This window comes from Megalobrama amblycephala, linkage group LG20 (assembly GCF_018812025.1).
Source record: "Megalobrama amblycephala isolate DHTTF-2021 linkage group LG20, ASM1881202v1, whole genome shotgun sequence".
Taxonomy (NCBI): domain Eukaryota; kingdom Metazoa; phylum Chordata; class Actinopteri; order Cypriniformes; family Xenocyprididae; genus Megalobrama; species Megalobrama amblycephala.
In genome coordinates this window covers 12,264,921-12,290,587 of record NC_063063.1, presented here as the reverse complement: position 1 = coordinate 12,290,587, position 25,667 = coordinate 12,264,921, and the positions used below count along the sequence as shown (strand labels likewise).

The 25,667-nt window shown below is 37.1% G+C and overlaps 1 protein-coding gene across 4 annotated transcripts in view; it reads right to left on the bottom strand.

Moving 5' to 3' along the window:
• snx29 (sorting nexin 29) overlaps window positions 1-25,667 on the bottom strand; it is a 158,798-nt gene that overhangs the window by 23,833 nt on the left and 109,298 nt on the right. For all 4 annotated transcript variants that reach the window (XM_048170870.1, XM_048170872.1, XM_048170869.1 and 1 more), the window contains exon 19: window positions 11,699-11,839. In XM_048170870.1, the coding sequence (XP_048026827.1) occupies window positions 11,699-11,839 (141 nt within the window). The remainder of the gene's footprint in view (window positions 1-11,698; window positions 11,840-25,667) is intronic.

Sequence of the window (25,667 nt, the reverse complement as noted above, 5' to 3'; positions counted from 1 at the left end):
TTGTGATTGGTCATCTGATTTGTCATGCCCCTATTATAACCACAAAGATTGAAAAATAGCATCTCTTGGACATGGCGACAACACACTACTAACACAACTCAACCAGGCCTCGCCCCCTTTTATTTTACGTATGAATTGGGCGGGAATTATTTAAATGAGGAATATTGTGACATGTACTGTATGTTCCCAGAAGAAAACTTGGGACTACAATTAAGGCATTTTAGGGAGTTCAGAAACAGTTCTTACTGATATAGAGAAAAACTCTCTTTGGAGTGACTTTGTGCTTTGTACAGCAATTGTGCAGACCTTTTTCTTGTTCCAACAGCAACATGACACACTAAAGAAAGCTGAAAATATAAAAAAGCATAATAGGTCCTCTTTAAAATAATTTTATATTTATTTTAATAATATAATACAATAATAAAAAAAAAAAAAAAAATATATATATATATATATATATATATATATATATATATATATATATTATACCACAAGAACTTACTATAGTGGATGTACGACTACTGTCTCTTGAATACATAATTTTTGGCCATCCAAATCATTTGACATACTGCTGTAATAGGGAATAAAGTATATTCGAACATAGTCTGTGCAACATCTAAGTATTCCCTAAAAGTATCTCTGAATCTCTGCTCTCATTCTGGCCTGTGGCTATATAGTACAGTATCATCTCTCTGTACATCTGTGCATCCCAGCTGCGGTGAAGATCACACTGTATGCACCAAAGCGTGAAAAAAACATGAACATTTGCTCATTTAAATCATGGTAAATGTGGGTCATAGGGACGGTCAGAGGTCTGCGATTGTTCCCCCTGGAGACAAGAGATGTGATGAACAATATGAGGAAAATGTGAGTGCACAGATAATCTAGATAAAGGTTATTCCTTCATAATGTGACGTTAGCAAGGTCCTCTACAAAAGAGTGCAGCTAGAGTTCCCAGTTTTGCCCTTCTATAAAACATTATTCTAATCAGTGATTATTCACAATCAGAGCTAGATTAATTCATTTACATACACATTTTCAGATTAAAGTCCATATTCTCCTTAAGCCTTTAATCAGAAAATAGGTTTACATGTTCAATAGAGGGTACAGCTATTTTATATTTCTGCATACATGGAAATTAGTGTATTTTGAATAAACTAAGACATGTATGCTCTTTTCACACTATTATTCTCTTCTATGTCACTATAGCCATTTATTACTCTACATTTTGAATAACTTAATCAAACCACTCATTTGCATTCATATCCACTCTTATGCCAAGCATGTTTATTTGACCAAAGATACAGTAAAAACAGTAATAATATGAAATATAAAATTACAATATATTTTTTTTTCTATCTTAACATATTTTGTATGTAATATAAGTGTATGTAATGGATATAACAATGTAATCTATTCATGTGATGACAAAGCTGAATTTTCAGCAGCCATTACTTCAGTCTTCAGTGTCAAATGATCCTTCAAATCATTCTGATTTGATCCTGATTTGAATAATAGAAAGTTCAAAAGGACAGCATTTATTTGAAATAGAAATCTTTTGTAACATTATAAATGTCTTAACTGTCACTTTTGATGAATTTAATGGATCCTTAAAGAATAAAAGCTTTAGTTTCTTTCAATAAAATGACTGATATAGTAAATAAATACAGTAGACTGCATTTTATAGGACAATTACATGACGCATAAAAGGAATATGGCTAATTTTGTATTCATATTGGAATATTATTGTGCATTTCAAATGTGGTCACTTGTTTTTATATATTCAGTCAGTTCAGCTCACTTATTCGCACTCACCACTAGAAAACAAAGTCTGTGCACCCTGGCGTGCCAAGTACATTAGCACAAAAAAAGTTCTCATGCTTTTCTTGTACTTGTTTCTATATGTGACCATTTTTATGACTGTTTATGTCTCTATAAATCGCAATCTCTTTACTTGTAAGTTGGGAGTGGTATGGTTTAGTGGTAATAATATCTAGCTAGAGAAGTTAAAGATCGTAGGTTTGAATCCTGTAAGCAGTGATCAATGAACTAACATCATTGTGCCCTTAAGAAAAGCACTTATATTACTTAATATTGTCCCTGTGACAAGTGTACTATAAAAACTGTAACTTTACTGCTGTAGAAAGGCAAGTAGTAATTAAATGGCAATGACTCATAAAGGCAGAATAAATAAATGATTCAATTAAACAGTCTCTAGCACTGTGTTCTTAATACACAGAACAGAGCTGGGTCAAACGTATGACAAGGAAGTATATTACTATGATACAAAAGATCAACATGTACTTTTACTACGAAACACCCAGGCAAAAGTGCAACACTTATCTGTCTACATATGTGAGAACAGTGAGCAGGTATTACACACTGGCATTCTCCTATTTTGCTGCGAGGCTATCAGCTCAGAGCAGGGACAGTGAGCCCGGTGCCTGGGGAGGATGTGCACATTATCTCTGTACTGACAACCTCTAAACAGCCAATCCCCAGACCGCAATAGGCCTCACCAAATCCCCCCATCAGTCTCTCTACCTATGAGTGGATGAAATAAACCTACTGCACAAGCACACAAATGCACACAAAATGACACAGTCACTTGGACGAACACTCAAATGAGTGGAAAAGAGCAATCTGAAATCAAAGACAAATGCACGGATAGATACAAGAAGACTACAACTCTGTGGTGAGTGGCACAGACATAAGATTATATTGTTATATTACAAAACAATAATTTAATATAATATGGTAAAGTTATTATTATTATTTTATTTTCTAAAATATTTAAATAAAAATACATTTTATTAAAAGTGATAAAAAAAAGTTTCCATTTTAGAAAGAAAAGAATTTTATTGTGAAAAATCAACAACAACAACAACAACAACAACAATTAATTAATTATTATCATTATTATTATAATTATAGTAGTTACATTTTAGAAAGAAAGGAATATTTGATTTGGAAAATAATAATTTTATATAATCACATTAATATATGATTAATTACGATTAATACTATTAATATTTATTAAGTATTACATTAATTTAATTAAATATTCTTTTCTTCAAAAAAAAAAAAAAAAAAACACACAGCAAATTATTTGTTTTTAATGCTGTTTTTGTGGCTGTATCCACAAAAATAACAGTCAAAACAACAACAGCCAGCTAAATATTTTTTACCTGAGGTATTCACATCATTTGAACAAAAAAATCAATGTTAAAAACGTGTTATAAAACCAAATTAAGGCAGGCAACCATAGGCAGAAGCATGCGTAAGGCTGGGCAAGGCTTATTTTTCTCTGTAATAATGGCAAATTGGCAAAACAGATTTGGTGTTTGCTCTCAAGAGCATTAAAGGTTTCTTTTTACATTGTGATTTTGAGGTGTTGAACAATGTAGCCAATCACAAACATATCTGTTGAGTTCTTGAACACAATGGCCAATCAGACATGTTTAAAGGGATAGTTCACCCAAAAATGAAAATTTGATGTTTATCTGTTTACCCCCAGGGCATCTAAGATGTAGGAGACTTTGTTTCTTCAGTAGAACACAAATTATGATTTTTAACTCCAACCTTTGCGGTCTGTCAGTCATATAATTCATGGCAATGGGAACTCCATCTATAAGAGCCAAAAAACATGCACAGACAAATCCAAATGAAACCCTGCGGCTCGTGACGACACATTGATGTCCTAAGACACGAAACGATCGGTTTGTGCGAGAAACCGAACAGTATTTATATCATTTTTTACCTCTAAAACACCACTATGTCCAACTGCGTTCAGCATCCGGTTATTGAGGTCAAAAAACGCATTCTGATGACGGAAGTGATCTCTCGCGCTTTGCTTCAATGAGTGCGACACATCACTTCCGTTGTCAGAGCGCGCTCAGACCTCACTAACCGGATGTGGAGGGCAGTTGGACATAGTGGTGTTTTAGAGATAAAAAATGATTATGGTTTCTCGCACAAACTGATCGTTTCGCGTCTTAGGACATCAATGTGTCGTCACGATTCGCAGGGTTTAATTTGGATTTGTCTGTGCATGTTTTTTTGACTCTTATAGATGGAATTCCTATTGACACGCATTATATGGCTGACAGACCGCAACGGTTGGAGTTAAAAATCATCATTTGTGTTCTACTGAAGAAACAAAGTCACCTACATCTTGGATGCCCTGGGGGTAAGCAGATAAACATAAAATTTTAATTTTTGGGTGAAAATGCCTGAGATTTTGTCCAGTGCTGAGTTCTACACTCTCGCAAATCCTCTTGTTTCTCTATAAGTTAACTTATAACAAATAAAGTGTAGACTTTATATAGAATAAAATAAGAGATCCATTGTGCAGTCAGCTTCAATGACTATAGCAGAACTTTGTGAGATTGCAATGAATTGAGACAGAGACAGATAACCGAACTGGCCTACCGGCATGTGCCCAGGGCACTAGAACAGGGGGAAGGCCAGACGAGTGGAGTGCGCTTTTTTTTTTGCTGGACTGGTAAGGCAATGGTTATTTATTATTCGAATTGGCTGCCATAAACTATAGTGGTTTGTGAACGTATAGCCACTTTAATAATAAATAATTTAGAGCGAGAATAATTTAGTGTGTTTATGCTGGGATGTGTAGGTTGTCGCTAGACAACACGTAACTTCAAATTATTTCATGACATTCTTTTTAAATGTGTTCTGAAAGAGGAAGTGCATCTCCTTAGCCTTACCCTGGAGTTGGTTCACCCTCCACCTAGGCAACTGAGCCAAATCTCTATTATCCTAGCCATGAACCACTGGACCATCCTTGAGCCCTGAGAGTTTGATCCAAAGAAACTCTACCTGTCTCACTGGGAATATGACCACTCATCCCAAGAGTTTTCAACAGGATAACACTGGCTACTTTCCATGATCTCTCAATTACTGTCTAAGACAAGTCCCTTAAGATTTACTCCCCTTTAAAGTCCTGAAGCGTGAACAAGAAAACGCAGCCTCAAAATGAAGTCTGTATATGTGATCCTGATAAAAACCTCAGCTATAAAAATAATCTAAACACAGCTGAAGAGCTTATGAGGTGACAGTTTGACTGGAATGCTGACAGTCGCCTCTCTTTGATGTCATCATTCTTCCTGTGGTTGGCTGGGCTCAGCGTGGCTCTGCTTGGTAGTCAGGGCACATTTGATGGGTAGGCTGGGGAGTGTTTAGCATGTTTGCCCTGCGAGCCTTTGACAAATCAGCTGTTTAGGAGCTGTCAGTATGGCTGAGCAGCCAGGGGCCTGACATGGCCCAAGCAGATGGAGGCACGGACACAACAACAAATCAAATCCACAATCCATCCCAAAACACAGAGAGCTTCATGACAATCACAGAAGAAATATAATAAAGTTACAGTCTCAGAGACAGGAAGATATTATATACACGCATAACATAATGCACGGAAGATGCAAGAAATCTTTTGCATTTATATTTTTGTGCTATTACTTTTCTAAGAATTGACACTATACTTTAATAGCTGGTGGATGATGAAAAGGCCAAAAAAGTGTAAAAATCTACATTCATAACATTGCATTGGTTGGAACTTATGTGAAATCACCAAAGCATCAAATCTATTTGATTCACTTAAAGATGGAAAAAGTGGAAAAAAAACAAACAAAAACACATTTCAGTGAGACACATGAAAGGTCTGAGTGGGTAATTACACAAGCTGCTGTCTCAAGATGAATGATGAGACTAGCAATGAGAGACTCACAGATGCAGATAAGACAAGTCCTTCATTTCATCCAGCAAGTTCAGATGATCAGGAGCACACACTTCCAAAGGGGTGTAAGGGTTTCCCCAACTGAGGCATTATTTGCATTTTCTCATCATTAATCTTGTAGTGTAACTAGTGGCAGAGATTCAGGGCACAACTATATTGCACGGTTTAAAGTTAAATTTCAGTTCAAGCATAATTACAGGATGAACCATCAAGAGACATTAAGCAACTTTGTTTAATGAGAAAGAGAGAATGCAGTTATATGATGTATATGCAATCTGTGTTCGGTAAGTTACTCAAAAAAAAAAAAGTAATTAATTATTAGCTACTAATTACATCTTCTACAGTATAATTAGATTACTGTACTAATTACTCTCTCTAAAAAGTATTGGATTACTTATTACTAATTACTTTCTAAATCCCATATCAACTTCAACCAGTTGAACAATACAAGGATTGTCACGAAACTGCACTTTTAATTCTTTAAAATAAACAATAGGCCTATACAATTTCATTAATTATTATGAAATTGTATAGTTCATGTGACTACAGTGGTTCAACCTTAATGTTATGAAGCGACAAGAATACTTTTTGTGCACCAAAAAAAAAACAAAATAACGACTTTATTCAACATATATCTAGTGATGGGCGATTTCAAAACACTGCTTCATGAAGCATCGAAGCTTTACAAATCTTTTGTTTAGAATAAGTACTTCAGAGCATGTATCAAACTACCAAAGTCACATGAATTCAGTAAATGAAGCTTCGTCATTTCATAAGGGTTTAAAAATTTCAATGTTTCACATGACTGGCAGTTTTGATACATACGGAGCCCCTAAAGGGACGTGGTGGTGGAAAAAAAATTAGGAAGGAAGGAAATTTGAAGTGCTGGTGGAAAAAAAAATTGGGATGGGAGGAATTCTTTTTTTCAAATCTTTTGCGTTCCCTCGCAAAACGTTTGCGTTCCCTCGCTAAGATGTTTGCGTTCCCATGCAAAGATGTTTGCGTTCCCACGCAAAGATGTTTGCGTTCCCTCACAAAACGTTTGCGTTCCCACGCAAAGATGTTTGCGTTCCCACGCAAAGATGTTTGCGTTCCCTCACAAAACGTTTGCGTTCCCACGCAAAGATGTTTGCGTTCCCTCGCAAAGTTATAATCGTTCCCTTGCTGTGAGCTCGGACAAACACTTCATCTTTAATGTCCCGCTGGTTGGCAGTAGTGTTTCAGTTAGTAACATACATTAATAATGCACACAAATAATACGCGGCTCATAGAGTTTGAACTTGTTGGACTGAAATATAATGAAATGCAGTCAGTGCTTAAGTCAAGCAGTTCAGTAAAGTTGGCAATATATTCACAGATTCGAGCTTCACGGATTAATAACTCGCGAGATAAACGTTGTAAAAACACAAATGCAGCTACTTCCAATCATAGTAACCTAGACAACAAGCTACAACAACCCAATTTTCCTCAAATATGCTTTATAATAAATTGGTCTCTATGAGCAGGCGGCGGAGATACACGTCTGAAGGGACGTCTGAAAAGTGCAAAACCCAAAACCCTTTTTTATATTATGAAAAATACTCAATAACTTCACTGTAACACACTGTACTGTCACCAAATTTAGTTCATACATCACTGCTCTCCTGCTGGTTAGGTACTACAACACTTAGTTTGGCAAGTAGCACATACAGTATTCTCGTCACTTCATAACATTAAGGTTAAACCATTGTATTTACATGAACTGAAAGTGTTAATTATCTTGCTGGCAATGGAGGCGTCACTGAGCCATCAGATTTGAACAAAAATATCTTAATAGAATATTATACTTTGCCTACTTTGAATATTATATTGTCTAAATATCCATCCACCTATAGCAACATGATATGAAGAAGCCACTTAATTAATCTGAGACACCTGGCTAACTTTTGATTTACCCACACAAATGGATCCAGAAAGAATGATTCTATAGTCCCTGTTTGAGTACACTCAAAGTCTCGCCTAAAAACTCAGGACTGTGGAAGATCAGATATCATACGTGCATACGTGTGCAATGGCGCGTATAGCAAAGAAAGAAAACGGAAACCTTTTTAACAAACCACCACCGAGCTCCTGCAAAATAATAATGGAATTAACAATTACATGACAGCTAATCTCAACGGGCCAATGATTACCAACAAAAGCCCTATCGCCATCAAAACCCTCCGCATTTGCAGCCATTTCAACTTTAAAAGCCTGCTCTCTACGCACCCTTTTCTCACAGCTTCTTGTTCTAACTGAACCCTGAGGGTTTCCACACTCCAGTTGAATTTGCATGTCAAAGTTTCAGCAAAAACTTCAGCGGAAGGCGGTTAGCAGCTCTCGGCTCTGAAAAACGAGAACAGAGAAGCTCCTTCTGCCCTGTGTATGTGTGCAGCTTCTGCACACCAGCAAAACGAAACTCGAATCTGGATCACGCACTTCCCTGAGACGTCAGAAACTTCTTATCACCGAGCCGAGCAAGTTACTGGAGGACAGACTCAGACATGTTTCTTAATTGACAACTGCTCAGCTGTTTTCCACTCCTTGGTGATATGTTGAGAGCAAGATGGCAAAATGTGGCACGGGGTTAAAATAACTCATTTTTGAAGTCCAGACCAACAACCGACTGCTGGTAGTGCAAAACTAATGTGCTCAGAGCAGGTACAAAGCATGCTGTCTTCACGCCAGCCCTGGGGTTGATTGACTCTTTTGATTGGCCGTCCTTGAGATGGGACGCAGGCTGGCAGGGCCTGTCTGGGTCTCGGTAAATCAGGTCTGTCTTTCACGCTCTAAAAAGTCTACCTTTGAAGGGCCACGCGGGGGCCAGTGGCTCTGCCTGGCGCACTCTCAAAAATCACAGGCAGCAAGAGGAAGCTGTGCCACAAGCCAATTACCTGCCCCTGGATGAACACGGGGGGAAAAGGGAGGAAAATGAAAAGACAGGTGGGGAATCTGAGTGCTGTCAGAGTGGCCCATCCTCATTAACGCATACAGTGCTGCCCCGCTGATGATGCTGATTGGACACTGGAGCAGAGGGCAGGACCACATGACAGCAATCTCGACCCTTATACACGCCGCACAGCAGCCTTGTAGATGAAAGGCTAGGAAAAAAAGTGTCAACACTCCCCAAAGCAGCAAGATTACTTGTGATAAGAGCTGAAGTTGTGGTACAAAAAATGGCCACCAAAACTGTCAAGTCTGTCAGGGAACAGACCAGGTAGTGCTAAAGTAGTAGTCGAAAATTGTAGATTACAGCATTGCAACTTCTAAAAATCCTCTGCAGATTTCAAAACATCACTCTGCAATATTTTTACTGAAAAACTAGCTTTGTGAAAAAACCCTCAAAACTGAGGCCCCGGCCACTAGCGTTGGGTAGTAGCAGGTGGTGATAGTGGTGCTGATGGAAAGTGTTTTTTTTTAGCTCTAGCTCTCTTTTCTATAGCATTCCCTTTATTTATTTATTTATTTTTATTTATTTATTTTTTTTGCTGTGCTGAGATGTTTTCTTCTCATATTTCTGGATTACTGTCATTTAAAAAGTTTAAATGTGGCGGCCTACAAACCTTTCTGTTGCCAATGTTTTCTGCCGGCTGTGCACAGAATCAAAAATCAACTTTCAAGTGTAAGATACATTGTTTCCCACAACTGTGATTCCTTTGAAAATACATTTATGTCGGATTAAAAAGTCTGTGCAAATGCACCTCGTCTTGCTGCTTTAGATGCAGTACGGGGTTGTGCAAAATTCTAAATGGATTCATAAGTGTGAATTTGGATGGAATTGGAAATGGAAGTTTTATTCTAGCTTCATGCATTCTTTTTTTTTTTTTTCTTATTAACAATTGAATGTGGCTTTTTTTAATTAAAAAAAGCAACATTTTTAACAAAAAGCTGAGAAAATCACATTTTCCCCCAAAAGACTACAACATGCATAAGCAATGCTTTTAACACTCGTTTCTGCTCCTTTTTTCCCTGTGTTTTGATCTGGAGCTTCCCTACTCTTTCAGAAGATGCAAAATAGCATCCCCTACCGTATAACAGTAAAAGCACTACGTTTACATGTGCACTAATAATGCGATTATTTCTACTAATCAGCGTAAGGTCTTAATTGCAGTAAGATGTTTACATGACATGAGTAGAACTTCTCATTCCAGTTTACATGCAATTTTCATTACTCTGATTATACTAGATATTATACACCACCGTGATGAATGTTGCAATGCCGGGTTTGCTTTTGACGCATTCTTCGCGCCGTCTTGATGAAGATTTCGGAGCAAAGACTAGTTATGTTGACAGAGTTTAGAGATTTGGTGAAGAGAAAATTTCAGAATAATGTCACAAAGTTCATTCATGAAGTTGTGTGAAAGACACACGGCATCAGTGTACATCCGAGCACATGCGCACATTGGTCAGAGCGGAAATAATGCTATTAAGGTGATTACATGCCTGTTTATTGTGATTAAAATCGGCGTACACCAACTAGTGATTATGGTTACTACGATTATGAGCTTAATCGCATTCGTTTGATCAAAGTATTGCGTTTACATGAGGTAAAGTTTAATCACAATATTGCTAAAATCCCATTATAATCGCATTATGAGGGTGCATGTAAACGCACTGATTGGTGGGGAAGCGTTGTCTCATAAATGACGTAAAATTCAGTCAATAGCAGGGAAAGAGCTCAAATTCAAAGTATAGCAATTATAAACATTTCTAGTGAATTTCAGTGTATTTTAATTCAACTTCATCCGCTCATGCTGGAAGCAGCAACGGCGCCGGCGACACGACGAGCCTCTTTACAGATGTCACCTATCATTAACACAGTCATACAAACAAAGAAGCTCTTTGATGCATTCTTGTGCTCGCTTGAATGAGATTCGCCATGTATTTTGGACAAGATGAAGCGAGAATGGACGAACAAAACTGAAAGGGCTCGCGAGCCTCATTAGAGACGCGAGCCGTGTTTGTTTTATTCAAAACCCTAATCCAAAATGTAAATAAACCTCTGTAATGCGTTCTTGTGATAGATTTGTGTCGAACCGCTAAAAGGTTTTATTTAGAAAGGTTAAGAAACACATGTGAATGATGTAGATAGAGAGGATGCGCTGCTGTGAGCACTCGAGTTTAGAGACGGGCAGTCTCTATATATCATCAAAACAGCTTGCATTTACTAACTCTTTAATGCGTTTATGTGATATGATGTTGTCGAATCGCTGGAATGTTTTATTTAAAAAGGTTACAATACACATGCAAATGACGAACATAAGGACAAAACGAAAGCAAGGGCTCGTCTGCACAATGTATGATCGAATTAGTTTACAACAGTGATGAACTTAACCATCAACTGTGTAAGACGTCATCCGATCAATATTTCCAGTTGATATAAACAAACATCTTGTGAAGCGCTCTCTTTGTAACATTATGTGTCATTTGACTGGGCTGAAAACAAGATTATTTCTTAACCGGCTTCCTCCATTGGACGGTACTGCTCCTCTAGAGGGTGCATTTTTTATCTGTCAATGTTAGTCTATGGAAAAATTCTGAGTTTAAAAAATTAATATAAAATAAACTGTACATCTGATCTCTCTAAACAGATATAGCAACTAACTAGACACTAGGACCAAGGTCTGTGGCAAGTTTGGTGATTTTAGCATTAAAGCTCTAGGAGGAGTAGCAGTCAGAAAATCAGGTCTCAGAAGAATAATAAGATGTTTAAGTAGAATATCAATATGTTGGCTTTGCCAAGCCAACATAATAAATGAAAAATAGGTAAATATATGATCAATTAATTAAATAAATATACAAAAACAGATAAAAAATGATAATATAAATGTATAAAATTTATGTTTTAAGTTCAGTCAAGCAATGGAAGGATGTGAAGAATGAAAAGAAAAAGAACCTGCCATTATAGAGAAAAACTTCTGTACATACCTTGTTGCCGATGGCTTTTTTAGGTGGGAAATTGAACGTGTCGACTTGTGGGAATTGCGGCCGCAGGTAATTGTGCAGCGTCCTGAACTCAGCATAGCGCCGGTACACATTCCACTCATTGTCCAGAATTCGAATGTACACCTGAAAAGATAAAATGCATAAAATGTCACTGGATAAAGTGATGAATATCTGATGTGATATTTCGCTCTTGTTAGCCTCATTATTATTTGCATCTGTGATAAACCAGGTCTCCCATGGCGCCGTAGTCAGACAGACACAAGTGCCTGTGTAAAAGTGCATTGCAGGGACAACAACACAAGGAAGAGGAGGAAGGAAATATGAGGAGAGGGATGCTATTTTCACGCCTCGCTTTCTCCTTCAGAGCAGGACAGAGGAGCCTCGCTCGATTTACCCAAGCAAGACCTCTGATCACAGAGAAGCGGCACAGTTAAGTCTCTTGAACAGACAGCAGCGAGTCCACCGGGGATGCAGAGAAGAGACTCTGTATGTCTGGCTTTAGTAACAGAATCTCATGAGAGGTTAGATCCTGACAGCACGTTAGCACCTGCGAGGCCACACTGACAGTGTCAAACTCAGGCTGTTCTGAGAATACTGCTGTCACAGTGTCAGTGCAATCACCACCTGAAAAATATCATGCATGCAAACTAGATGTCAAAACAACACAAATGGCCTTCCGATTTTTCCTGTCTTAGTAGCTGTGTTCTACAGCCTATTGCGAATTTCGACAATGTAACTTTCGAACTGTCCTGTTCGTGCAACAGCTTAAAGCCTCTAACAATAGTAACAGTGACAAAGTACATTATCAATGTCTTTACTGTAATGTAAACATTTCCATATGAACTACAAACGAGAGTTCATTCGTTACGTGTTAATTAACAACGGTTTTGTTTTTTGGGTCATGCTAAGACCACACATAGCCAAACAAGTTAATGAAAAACAATCCATGCGATCCATGATCCAGAACAATAACTAAAGGGTCGCTGCTCCGTCCCATAGTGCACTGGGAGAACAGACATGTGAAAAGCGGAATGACTGTAAAAATCACATTAGCAGGTCTTGGGTGCTAAAGATGAGAGTGAGCAGAATAACAAATAAGGCTTAGTCACAAGCAGCAGGCCATTACAGTTTCACTCATAGCCATTATCTTTAATAGCTTGTGCTTTGTTTGAGTTCAGTCTGGTTTGGCGCGTTCATAAATATAGGATGTCGATGCTTTATAAAGTTTAATATAATTCTCTTTACAAATTAGCTTGATAGCAACTGCTTAATGCAAATCTTATTTATGATTAAACCTTGAAATTCTCTAAACATATTAATCAGGAAGATATTTCAAAGAAGCTGCCACAGTCATATTAAGACACACGGAATGATGAACACATTGAGCCGCACATACACACGCACACAAGAGAGGTTTTATGGCCTTAACTAAAGGAAATCAAAATGACAAACTGACGGTGTATTAAAGCTATCATAATCCCATAGAGGCGGTCTCATTAGCATACATATTTATGGCAACAAATCATCCTCTAAAGAGCAATCACTTCCCCCTCAATAATCGCAAATTAATTCTACGAAAAAGTGTTTGAGGAAATCCAGCTCTCACTGAAAACTCTTTCTTGACAAAAATAAAACCAACCATAATTAAAATTAAAGCTCATGGCAACACGTCAAGAAATTCTGGAATTAGCCCAATCAAGCAAAACAACATCCTCAAAAATAAATGTGGCAAGAAATTTTTTAATTGAATTTCACCTGCAGTTCACTCTCAATTGTTAATATTCATTCATTAATTGCAATCTAGATTTTAATAGATGTTAAGAAAAAGTGAGAGGCAAAATTCTGACGTGATACTTAAGTGGGCCATTTCCAGGCTTTTGTTATACAGTTCCTGTGATGTTCTGAGTGGTTGTTAAGATGTTCTGAGCTGTTAAATGTCACCATGAAATCAAAATTGACAATTCTTATTTTTTATGGAATATTGCAGTGCTTATTTTAAACAATTTATCCGTGCACATCATTATTTATTTCTTTTTTAATTAATTGTCCTTGTAATCTTCAATCAAAATAACTTCCTCTCCATCCCTTCTCTTCTCTGATGATGTGGGCGGGACAACCTGTCAATCACATGAGATCACAGCAATAACAAACTATAACAATCCAATCAATTCCAGATGGACAAAATCAAGTCCTACCCTACATTTTTTCATGTTCAAGAAGCTGTTTCACAAGGATATATACGTCAAAACAGGGAAGAAAAGATTATCGCATCTTCCATGCTGACATTTGTTCTGGCTAGTGTTATTACACTGCTATGCAGTTGCTAGGGTGTTGATATGTGGTTGTGTTTGCCACATAGAAACTCACAGTCAAAAAAAATTATATAAAGTAAATAGGAAATATGGGAAAATTAAAAATGACTACATTAATCTGCTAAAATTAAAGGGATAGTTCACCCAAAAATGAAAATTATCCCATGATTTACTCACCCTAATGCCATCCTAGGTGTATATGACTATCTTCTTTTAGACGAACACAATCGGAGATATATGGTTGTGAATTGGGGGGGCCATGTTTTGAAGGCAAAAATAATGCATCCATCCATAAAAAAAAAAAATTAACCCATACGACTCTGGGGGTTAATAAAGGCCTTCTGAAGCAAAGCGATGTATTTTTGTAAGAAAAATATCCATATTTAAAACTTTATAAATTCAAATAACTAGGTGCCGGCGGACGACCGTACGCAGAATGTGCAAGTCGACTTGCGGCAAATGAGTAATCCTCTGATGCGACGTAGGACCCAGGATGTAGTAGTATTGTAAGCTTAAGGCCAGAACACACCAAGCCGACGCCAACGAACTAGTGGCGACGAAAGCAGACTGCGGGGTTGGCTCACATCGGCAGCATCTGTGTCCAAAGTTGCCCTGACACACCAAACTGACGCTCGACAGCTGACGGCCAAGTAGCACGTCAGTTCTGCGCCTGCGTGAGATGAAATGCCTTTCCATACCAGCAGGTGGCAGTATCTGAACAGCCAATCAGAATGATCAGATGGCCCGACGGACTGACGAGCTCTGACACCGATTTGACATTTCGAATCGGCCGTAAAAAAAAACGCGGCCGAGGACCAACTTCAGCCTACGGTGCGGAACACACTGAGAAAACTTAGTCGGCCGATGAAGAAAAACTGCCCGACGGCCGACCGTCAGCTTGGTGTGTTTCTGCCTTTAGACGCCCTTCAGGCAACAAATTTAAGCTCCTCTGCTCTTATATCGAAATCTTCTGACATTTCTCTTTTAAAATTATCATTTTAGACTTATAATCTGTGACCGGTGATTTGTTTTGCTCTATCCTCTGCGCCTCCGCGTTCATCATTACGTTGTGCGTCAGGTCAAAGGATACTCTTCCGCTGCAAATCGACCTGCACATTCTGCGTACGGTCATCCATCGGAAGCTAGTTATTTGAATTTATAAAGTTTTAAATATGGATATTTTTCTTACATAAACGCATCGCTTCACTTCAGAAGGCCTTTATTAACTCCCTGGAGTGGTATGGATTACTTTTTTTTTTTTTTTTTTTCATAGATGGATGCATTATTTTTGGCTTCAAAATGCGGCCCTTCATTCACAACCATTATAAACCTTGGAGGACTAAGGATAATTTTAAATTTATCTCTGATTGTGTTAATCTAAAAGAAGATAGTCATATACACCTAGGATGGCTTGAGGGTGAGTAAATCATGGGATAATTTTCATTTTTGGGGCGAATTATCCCTTTAATCTAGTACTGTAATAGCAGTATGGATGATTTATAACAATTTGCGAGTGTCACAGTAAGTCATTGGTCTGTTCATTTGGGCGCTGCCGTGTAATATGGAGGATATGTCTATTAGACTTGTGTATATTTGCAGATTTGTATCACCTATGGACAGTATAATGGAAAAGTCCCTTTATCTTTTTTGAGAAACAATGAAAGGAGAAATAAAAGAGCAGCCAGTGTATGATTCATACAAAAAGCAAATGTCAGCCTGGGGGAGGATGCTAATATTTAGCCCAGCTATAAAAGCATTTACAATATCTCATTATATCCATATTGAGAGAAGAAGTGTTCCTTACGGATATGTGACGAGATGCTGAGAAAAGGCATTTTGTGGCGATTTACCACTGACACACACACATAAAAACAACTTCTTTTTTTCAGCTCAGACATATTTGTCAGTGCTGTAGCAGTGGGCAAGCATGCAATCTGAAGATGAATTGCAGGGAATTAATGTTGGTTTGGAAGCATGTCTAATTTGAGGTGCCCAGCTGTGGTAAAAGCTGTGGTTTGACCCCTTTGATTTCAAGTGGAATCATATACAGTGGCCTCCCCCTCATCTCACGGAGAGTGCGGCACCCTCTTTCTACCTTTAGAGACTCCACACACTCTCTACTGAGCCATTCAGCTTAACTACAGTTGTCAGCGCACAAATCACTGACTGCCGGAGTGCAGAGGTCTGTTCCCGCTGAGGGCTCCCCGGAGAGATTTGTCTTTTAGTCAATCCTAGAATTATGTGCATTATTCTAATTTGCTCAATAAGGGAAATTTTGTGCAAAAATGGAAATGCACAAACCACCCGCAGGGTTCATTTAATTTCCAATCACTACCTTCAAACTTGCCATCCATGATGCTCCTCTAACTGGCCTCTCTACACATATCTAACGGATAGTTAGGCAATATCACAGGAGCGAATGTGCTGTTGTATGTAATATTGGTGCAGCTGTGAATCGGCCACAGGCATAAGTCACCTTAAGGGTGGGACAACAAGGAATGTTGCGAGGCCAATTAAAGTTTTCTACAAAAGCAACCGATATTCAGTACAACAGCAAGGCTGTGTGTGTGATCTAGTGGGATCTGTGATGCTACTGACCTATAAGGCGCTAAATGGTTCAGCTCCTGTGTATTTAACCGATCTTCTACTGCTCTACAATCCATCATGCTCTTTAAGGTCACAAAACTCTGGACTTTTGGTATAAAGGGGGGAGCGTTTACACATTTGACTCCTAAACTCTGGAATAACCTTAATGATCATGTTTGGGGCTCAGACACACTCTCCCAGTTTAAATCTAGATTAAAATCTTTAGCCAAACATTCACATAATGCATCTCATAACCTTGCAATCCAGTTTTATCAGATCAAAAGCATATGACTATATATTGCTTGAAACGTTACGAACAGCAGCTACGCTAATTATTTTCCATTTGCTCTTCTGTTTCTACCTCAAGATGATAATATCCAGTGCTTCCCACAGGTTTGAAATATACTTGCGGTGGTAGCCGGGGAAAAAAATCCTCCTATTACCCATGGCACAAAAATGGTCTACTACATGTGACAAACAAATAATGTGTGATTTTTAACAGTATTTTTATTTATTGAAATTAATTTTAATTACATAGCATACTATTACATTTAATTACATACTAATATTATGCATTATTATGCATTGTGAATTATGCAAAATTACAGCATTTAAATGTTTATCCTTTTCCTATGTTCTCCTTGCTGTCATATAGTTTCTCTCTCAGTGAATGGGACACAGATTTTACTAGTAAAATTTATAAAATGAATAATATATGTGTCAAATAATGTTCTTAGTCTTTTCTTCCTGTGGGGGAGACTACAATAATTTACTATGAATTAAATGGAAATCAAATTAAATACAATTTATTGTGTAACCAAAATACCAATAATGCCCAAAAGAAAAAGAAAAAAACTTTTAATTACTTTGACTTTTGACTACTTGACTTTTAATTATAAACAAGCCCGAAATACACAGGTACTCTTATTTTGAAATGTGTGTACTATTGCAGGCTGATCCTTCAGATTCTTACAACCGTATAAAACATTTTATATAAAGGCCATGAAGTAGACATTGTAATAATTCATCAACTTGAGTTCATTAGCAATCACTTGGCATAAATCTGCGCTTTTCACTGATTGAGAATCACTTTGAAGCAGTCTAAACATAGAGTCTGAAGCGCTGTTGCGCGAGCTTGTAGAACACGCAACAGTGCAGCCTTGTGACTTTGCAAAATGCAGCGCCTGTGGGAATGTCAGCGGGAGTAAACAGTTCTGACGCACACATAACGAGCAGGTACGAAACGACTAGCTATTCGATCGCGGATGGTTTCATTATCTTGCGCTGATATAAAAGTATAAGAGGATAAAAATAATAAAAGCAAAAATGTGTCTCCAAATATGCTTGGGCGGCCTTTATTATACGTGGGCGGCCCGCCCAAGTAAAGTCTATGTGTGGGAAGCACAGATATCATACATTTTAGACTAAATACATGCAATTATTTAGTTACTTTTTACGGTCAAAAAAAAAAAAAAAAAGTCAAACGATGATCATTAATTCACACAATAAAAATTGGTGTTATTTATTTCACTCTTTGTATAGATTATCATCATTTTTAAGTAATAATATTTTTTTGTTTTCATTTAAAGTTGGTGTATCTATGTGATATCCTTCCAATAGATACACTAGATTCAAAAGACGATAATCTGGAGAGAAATAAACCACATCAATATTCATTGTGTGGATAATGCTCATTTATATTAATAAATTAAATTAACTGATAAGTGATAATTTATATTAATTTTTCAATTGCCATTCAAGATTTTTAAAGCGTCATTTCCACCGCAACAAACTGTGCCCCTAATAAAGTTTTGAAGATTAATCAAGATAAGTCTGACTTGAGCTTACTGTGCATCATTTCTAATCAAGCTATAATTCTGCAAACTTATGTATTTAGTAGAAGTGGGAGAAAAAAGAAGAAGAAAAAAAAAAAAAATCGATCCATCGCGATTCTCTCTCCAACGATGCTGGATCGATTCTGAGAATTTCAGAATCAATTCTGAGCTTATAGTTTTTAACCGGATGCACGATGACGCGGAGTGTGCTTTAGAAAGACCCGGATTCTGCTTGCTTCCAATTCCTCACACACATACACCACTCGAACCTTCCGTAAAATAATCTTTCATAAAGTTCGGAAAGGTTGAAGCGAATTAAAACGACATGAAATTAAACGACATTAAAGCTGTGAGAGATACGCGCTTTGTTTGATGTTGTTGTGCGCGGCCGGTATTTTCCTTACAAATGCTCTACGAAGTCATCATTTATGTCATTTGGAATGCAGTGGACTTATATTAGGGATGCACCGAATATTCGGCCACCGAAAATTTTTATCACCGAAACAATATGGCCGAAATGTTGTGATGACGCAAACAGAAACCGCGAAATCAGCTCCTCTGATGCATCTCGGACGTTATTCCTTTAATCGCAGCACTAAAGCGTCTCCTAAGTGAAGTGGTTGAGATGGACCACGGAGTGAAAACAATGAAAAGTACACTCTTAGAGTCGGTCAGCACACGTTTCACTGAGATCTATTCGGATCCTCTGCACTTCATCGCGACTGTACTTGATCCGCGTTATAAAGACCATTACTTTGATGCGGAAATAAAGCAGCGCGCACGAGAAATGACCCAGGCCGCGATGGATTTGGAGAACCCGTGTGGAGACAGAGACGGAGCAAAATGTTTAACTTGACCCCACTCACGTGTACATTAAATAATAATGTACAGGACATTATTGTTTAATGTACACATGAGTGGGGTCAAGTTAAACATTTTAGTTTGAATTTTATTTTATACTGTGCATTGTTGCAATGTGCTAAATAAATATTTGCATAATTTGTAATTGATTTATTCTTTGAAACTTTAATATTAATTTATGCAATTGCAATGCCTTGATTTTAGTAAAGTTAGTACACAGTCATAACCATAAATGCAGTGGTATTAATAATTGGCATAATTTATTTCGGTGTTTCGGTTTTCGGCCTTGGTTTCCTCTTTTTCGGTTTTCGGTTTCGGCCAAGAATTTTCATTTCGGTGCATCCCTAACTTATATATTTAAAATATGAAAATCACTTACAGATGGCTGCTTTCAATTTCAAATGCTGACGCTTTGTTTGTGAAGAGTGCTCTCGTATGCAGCTGTGCGCGTAATGTTAAGTGGTTTAATGTACTTGCGTCTCAAAATGGTGTTATGACGCAAAATTACTGTAGCCTAAACACAGCCAGTTATGTCTTAAGTAGAGATCGACCGATATATCGATATGCTGATATTTCCCCGATATTTACGCATTTTACCATAATCGGATATCGGTTTTGTAATATCGGATTTACCGATAAACGCCGCCATTTTGTGGGTGTTTTAAGAAATGTGTGCAGGATCACCATTACAGCACATCTGAGGGGAGACGAGACAATGGCGTGCACAGGTAAAGTATACTTGCCTGCTTTGCTGTAATTAGTAAACTTTATTTAACATAACAGCCATTAATGCACAAATTAGATGTGTTACATAAATGCCTGAAATGTAGCTAGTTTTTGCAGCTTGTCTGTAAGAAATAGAGACAAGCTCACAGGGTCACATACGATAATCAGTCAAGTCCTGTCCCAATAAAGATGTAACTTTGCATGAATTAAATAATACAGCCATGAATGAGCACATGTTGGAAATAAAAGCGCTGAATTTAATTCTCTCTCTGTTGTCTATGCTCATCATTAGTCTCGTGAAGTCGTCTGCATTTTGATGTTCACTCAGCGGGTTGATGCTCAAGAAATGCTCCAGCACGGCCACCACATGTTACTTTTAACAAGATTCACTTGTTTAAAACATGTAATTATATAAACATTTACTATATAACCATTAATTCGCTAACAAACATCCAAGTAAACACAACTCTATGGAAATCAATTATTTATTATCTCTGTGAGCGATCACAGTTTGAGTATAGTACTGTGTAAATGCATAGATAAACAGTGCTTGGTCAGCAGATATTTCATAATCTAGAACGACAAAAACATTATTAATAATTCTGATATAACATACCAGTTGAGAAATGCAATAAAATACAATGTTTTGTTTGTTATATTACAATATTCCAGAGAATATTATTCAGTTATTTAACATTATCCATTCAATTATTCTTCACTCTTTAGCCTATTAAACAGCTTATGAATCTACTAAAACTGAAGAAGTATTAAAAGAAGTATTACATTTCTGCAAAGTTGATATGACTCCTGTTTTTAATTTATTTTCTCCATTTGAAAACATTAGACATCCTACATTTATTTTGCTTATTGTTAACATTAGTGTTGCTGCTGATGTTTTTTAAATAAGATTTGTTTTGTTTTCTATTTGTTCTAACTGTTTGTTCAGTTCAGTGGTGTTGTAAATGTGTCAAAAACAGAAGCATAATAGTAAATAAATATTGGTTCTGCATATCGGTTATTGGGCACATAAACACAAATTATCGGTATTGGTATTGGTTCTAAAAAATCAATATCAGTCGATCACTAGTCATAAGGGATTAAATGCACATGACAAACCGCATTACTTATTATATAATTATTATAAAAGAGATCCGTGCATGAATGCAACTTATTAGATCTCCCGCTGTCTATAATGTAACAATCAAATGACAGTAAACATGAGAAAGAAAACGTTCAGATAATCTTAAATACTGAGAGCACTCTTTGTTTATTGCTTTTCATGTTTTGTTGCTCCTCTTTATTATTTGCTACTTGCTTGTATGTTTTGAAGTTAAATTAGTTTAAAATTCTTAAGATACAATTGTTTTAAAGGTGCCATCGAATTGAAAATTGAATTTACCTCGGCATAGCTGAATAACAAGAGTTCAGTACATGGAAATGACATACAGTGAGTCTCAAACTCCATTGTTTCCTCCTTATTATATAAATCTCATTTGTTTAAAAGACCTCCGAAGAACAGGCGAATCTCAACATAACACCGACTGTTACGTAACAGTCGGGGTGTACGCCCCAATATTTGCATATGCCAACCCATGTTCAAGGCATTTGACAAGGGCGGCCAGTATTAACGTCTGGATGTGCACAGCTGAATCATCATCAGACTAGGTAAGCAAGCAAGGACAACAGCGAAAAATGGCAGATGGAGCAATAATAACCGACATGATATTTTTAGTGATATTTGTAAATTGTCTTTCTAAATGTTTCGTTAGCATGTTGCTAATGTACTGTTAAATGTGGTTAAAGTTATCATCGTTTCTTACTGTATTCACGGAGACGAGAGCCGTTGCTATCTTCATTTTTAAACACTTGTAGTCTGTATAATTCATAAACACATCTTCATTCTTTATAAATCTCTCCAACAGTGTAGCATTAGCCGTTAACCATGGAGCACTATCAAACTCATTCAGAATCAAATGTAAACATCCAAATAAATACTATACTTACACGATTAGACATGCTGCATGACGAACACTTTGTAAAGATCCATTTTGAGGGTTATATTAGCTGTGTGAACTTTGTTTATGCAGTGATAGAGTCGAGAGCTCGGGAGGGGGCGGAGAGAGCGCGCGATTTAAAGGGGACGCAGCCTGAATCGGCGCCTTTCTAATTATGCCTCAAAATAGGCAGTTAAAAAAATTTATTAAAAAAAATCTATGGGGTATTTTGAGCTGCAACTTCACAGACACATTCAGGGGACACCTTAGACTTATATTACATCTTGTAAAAAAAACGTTCGATGGCACCTTTAATTACATTTTTTCAAATTTTTAATTATTTTAAAAATTAGACCTACTTATAATTACTTATGTAAGGATATGCAAAAAAGGATTTTACTGTTTTTAAGTCAGTAAACTAATTAATTTATAAGAAAAAAAGTAAATTTATAAGAAAAAAGTAGATCAAGAATCATTTTAGAATCGGATCGTGACTCCCAGAATCGGAATCAGATAGGATTCGTGAGGTGACTAAAGATTCCCACCCCTAGAATTTAGGGTACATAAAATGCATAAAATCAGTCAGCAATTACAAAAATAAAAAAAGTAATTTCCATCCCAGAATGCTATTAAACAATAAATAACCTGAAATGTAGTAGCAATTGTTGAAATTTTCATTATTTAAAAAAATCTGAAAAAAATGGTGATGCATGTAACTCCACCGTTATTCCACTATTAGTGGACAAATTAAATATAATACTGAGAGTGTAAATTATAGAGCATTTTGAGAGTTAATGTTCTAAAAGTCCAACAGGGCCAAATGTGCCAAAAGAGGACCGGAACCAACTGTTACACTATACTGAACAGAATCCTGATGCTGTGTCCAAAACCAGGTTACACTAAGTAGCATATCTTAAATAACTCCATTCACCAGTAAAATCTATTTATACAGTTTTGAGCACTGATTCTGGAAAGCACACTCATCATGGTACACGGCCCTACAGTTTGACACCCACCCCCAAGTTCACTCTACACTCCAGTTCTACTGAGACAAAACATTTGCCAAATTAGGCAGAAAATAGAATCCATTTGGAAGATTGCTGTGCTAGAATCATGGTGTAAAAGGAATGACAGAGCCAGAGAGAGAAATGAGGAAAGGAAGGAAAGGAGGAGAGGGAGCAATAAGGAGTGAGTGAGAAGAGAGTTTTTCATTAGGAACATTCAGCCGCAACATCTGTCACCTGTGTGCAAAGTGCAAGCAGGTGTGTGTGCGCAAGACATGTTCAAAGCGTAACCATCATCCGTAACCACCTCAAAATAAGAGCTAAACCCCTGTTCTCACTCGTGGTAAAAAATGGTTACATTACATGTAGGGATGTTAATTTAGGGTTTTTTCGTGACCGACAACCAATGCTCGTTAACCGATCATTAACTGCTAGCAAATTAGAAAATAAATGTTAAATTAGAAATAAATTTAAGTATCTGTAAGCCATTAAAAATACCAAAATTAGTTTTCTAGGGGGTTAGTTTTGATTGCGCAAATAGCAGCATAAACAACAGAACATGAGGATTCACACATCGTCACATCATTCACCTGCAGTGCTTCTGAAAGGAGGAAAAACTGAATATAATTATATATAGGTCTATACGTGAAATACATTTCGCTTAAATGATTAACAGATTAATGAAATGAAAGAAAATCCCTTTACAGTTTTGAATAATGTCTTACTCTTATCTGTATGACCATAAATGACGGAGTATTTAAGTTGTTTCCGCTGTTATAAGGAAAAAACCCAAGTAATCATGCAGGCGCCTCACATGTACAGAGGCGCACACACACACACAAACACACACAAACACACACAAACACACACACACACACACACACACACACACACACACACACATCAGTTCTAGCATTGCTAACTTGACATCACAGCCTATTCCTTATCAAAATAACATAGTCAACCAACATATAAAAAGTTACACTTCTCAATTTAAACAGTCCATAGTACAATCTGTGGCATTCAGCGTGACCACCGGCCCACTGTGTGGTGTTAAAGGTGCCCTTGAGTGATTTGAAAAAACATTTTAAATTGTTCCCTGATATCTACATAGAGGGTATGTGGCTTTTTTATGGTCGAAAATTGTCCAGATATGGTTTTACAGCTCCATTTATAACCCCACAAATAGCCCCTAGAATGAAAAGGTGCTCCGCTCTGATTGGCTGTTTCACTGTTCGGCTCCTTCCAGTAGCTCACACTGATAGCGAACAAATCTGTACTGTACGGCGTGAACGATGGAGAGTTTTGGTATTCAACCTTATATGTTTGAGCCTGTTTCTGACGAAGATGCAGATGTAGAGGAACAACCAATTTTGTTGCGATTGGCCATGGACGTTTCTGAGTGGTAAGTTAGTCTTTATTTTCAGTATGAACCTGCAAAACGTAACTGTTACGTCAATGGAACTAGCATATAGCGTTAACTTTACACTATAACTCATAACGTCAGTATTTGCAACTTTGTTTTTAGCATTGTAAAAAAAATTAATTGTAATAATGTGTCGCTGTATGGTTTTACAATGATAGCTTCTTCACTTTGCAATAACAACTCTAAACAACGAACTGTGTAGCGCGAAAATTTGTTTCTAATATATTGACATTACCGATATGATTTTAAATTTGATTTATTTAGCCAACCAAAGTAAAGCATAGAAGACATTCCAAAAAAGCAGTGTCATGTTTACTACTCAGCTGCTGTAGTGTGATTACGATTTAGCTATTAGTAACAAAAACTTACATCGTCTATAAATATCTTTTTCCACAGGTGTACGCATACAAGTCATACAAGTTCTCAAAAATAAAAATATTTGAAAAAAGTGACTAAATGTCTTGTCAAATGACTATCGTTTCAGCTTGAACGGTGTAGAAAGTTAGCTAGAAGGATCGAGTATCTGTAGCTATCTGTAAGCAAATAAACTAACATAGTTAGCTTCGGTGTAATGTGTTGTTGGTTAAATATAGGTCAAATTATAATTATATCCGACAAAAGAGAATTGGCATATGTATCTACGGTTATGTTATAGATTTATATAACAAAGACAGTAATAAATTTTAACCTCACCGTTAATAGTAGTTACGTAAACTTGCTATTTGTTACTGTACTAGCATCTTGCATTGGATCTAGACAACACTGGGTACATGGTCGTTAATGTTGTTAGCTCACTAAGAAACTTTACATTTAATCAGAAATAGCTTCTACAGCCAAGATGTGGATAAAAGCACTACTTACTGCTTGCCGGAATATAGTTGGAATTGCCCCTTTCTTCAGTGTCAAACCTATGTGTCAAACGCTGAGCGAAGCCTGCTTGATATTGTCCCAGGTTAGAAAAGCTGTCCGCGGTGAAATGGGCAGAGCAAACTAACAACTTTGAGTTAAATTGTTCCGGTATCCGGTTATAGATAAACATCAGCCATGCCTTTTGACAGTTTTTTTCTGGAGGAAGACTATGAAAAGTTTTCACATCCCCTGCACAGCCTGGAACATAACATTTATTTCCATGATCTGCCATTTTCGCTGTTATCCTCGCTTGGCTTGTTTCTTCACTCTGCCTGCAGAACTTCCGATGATTCCGCTG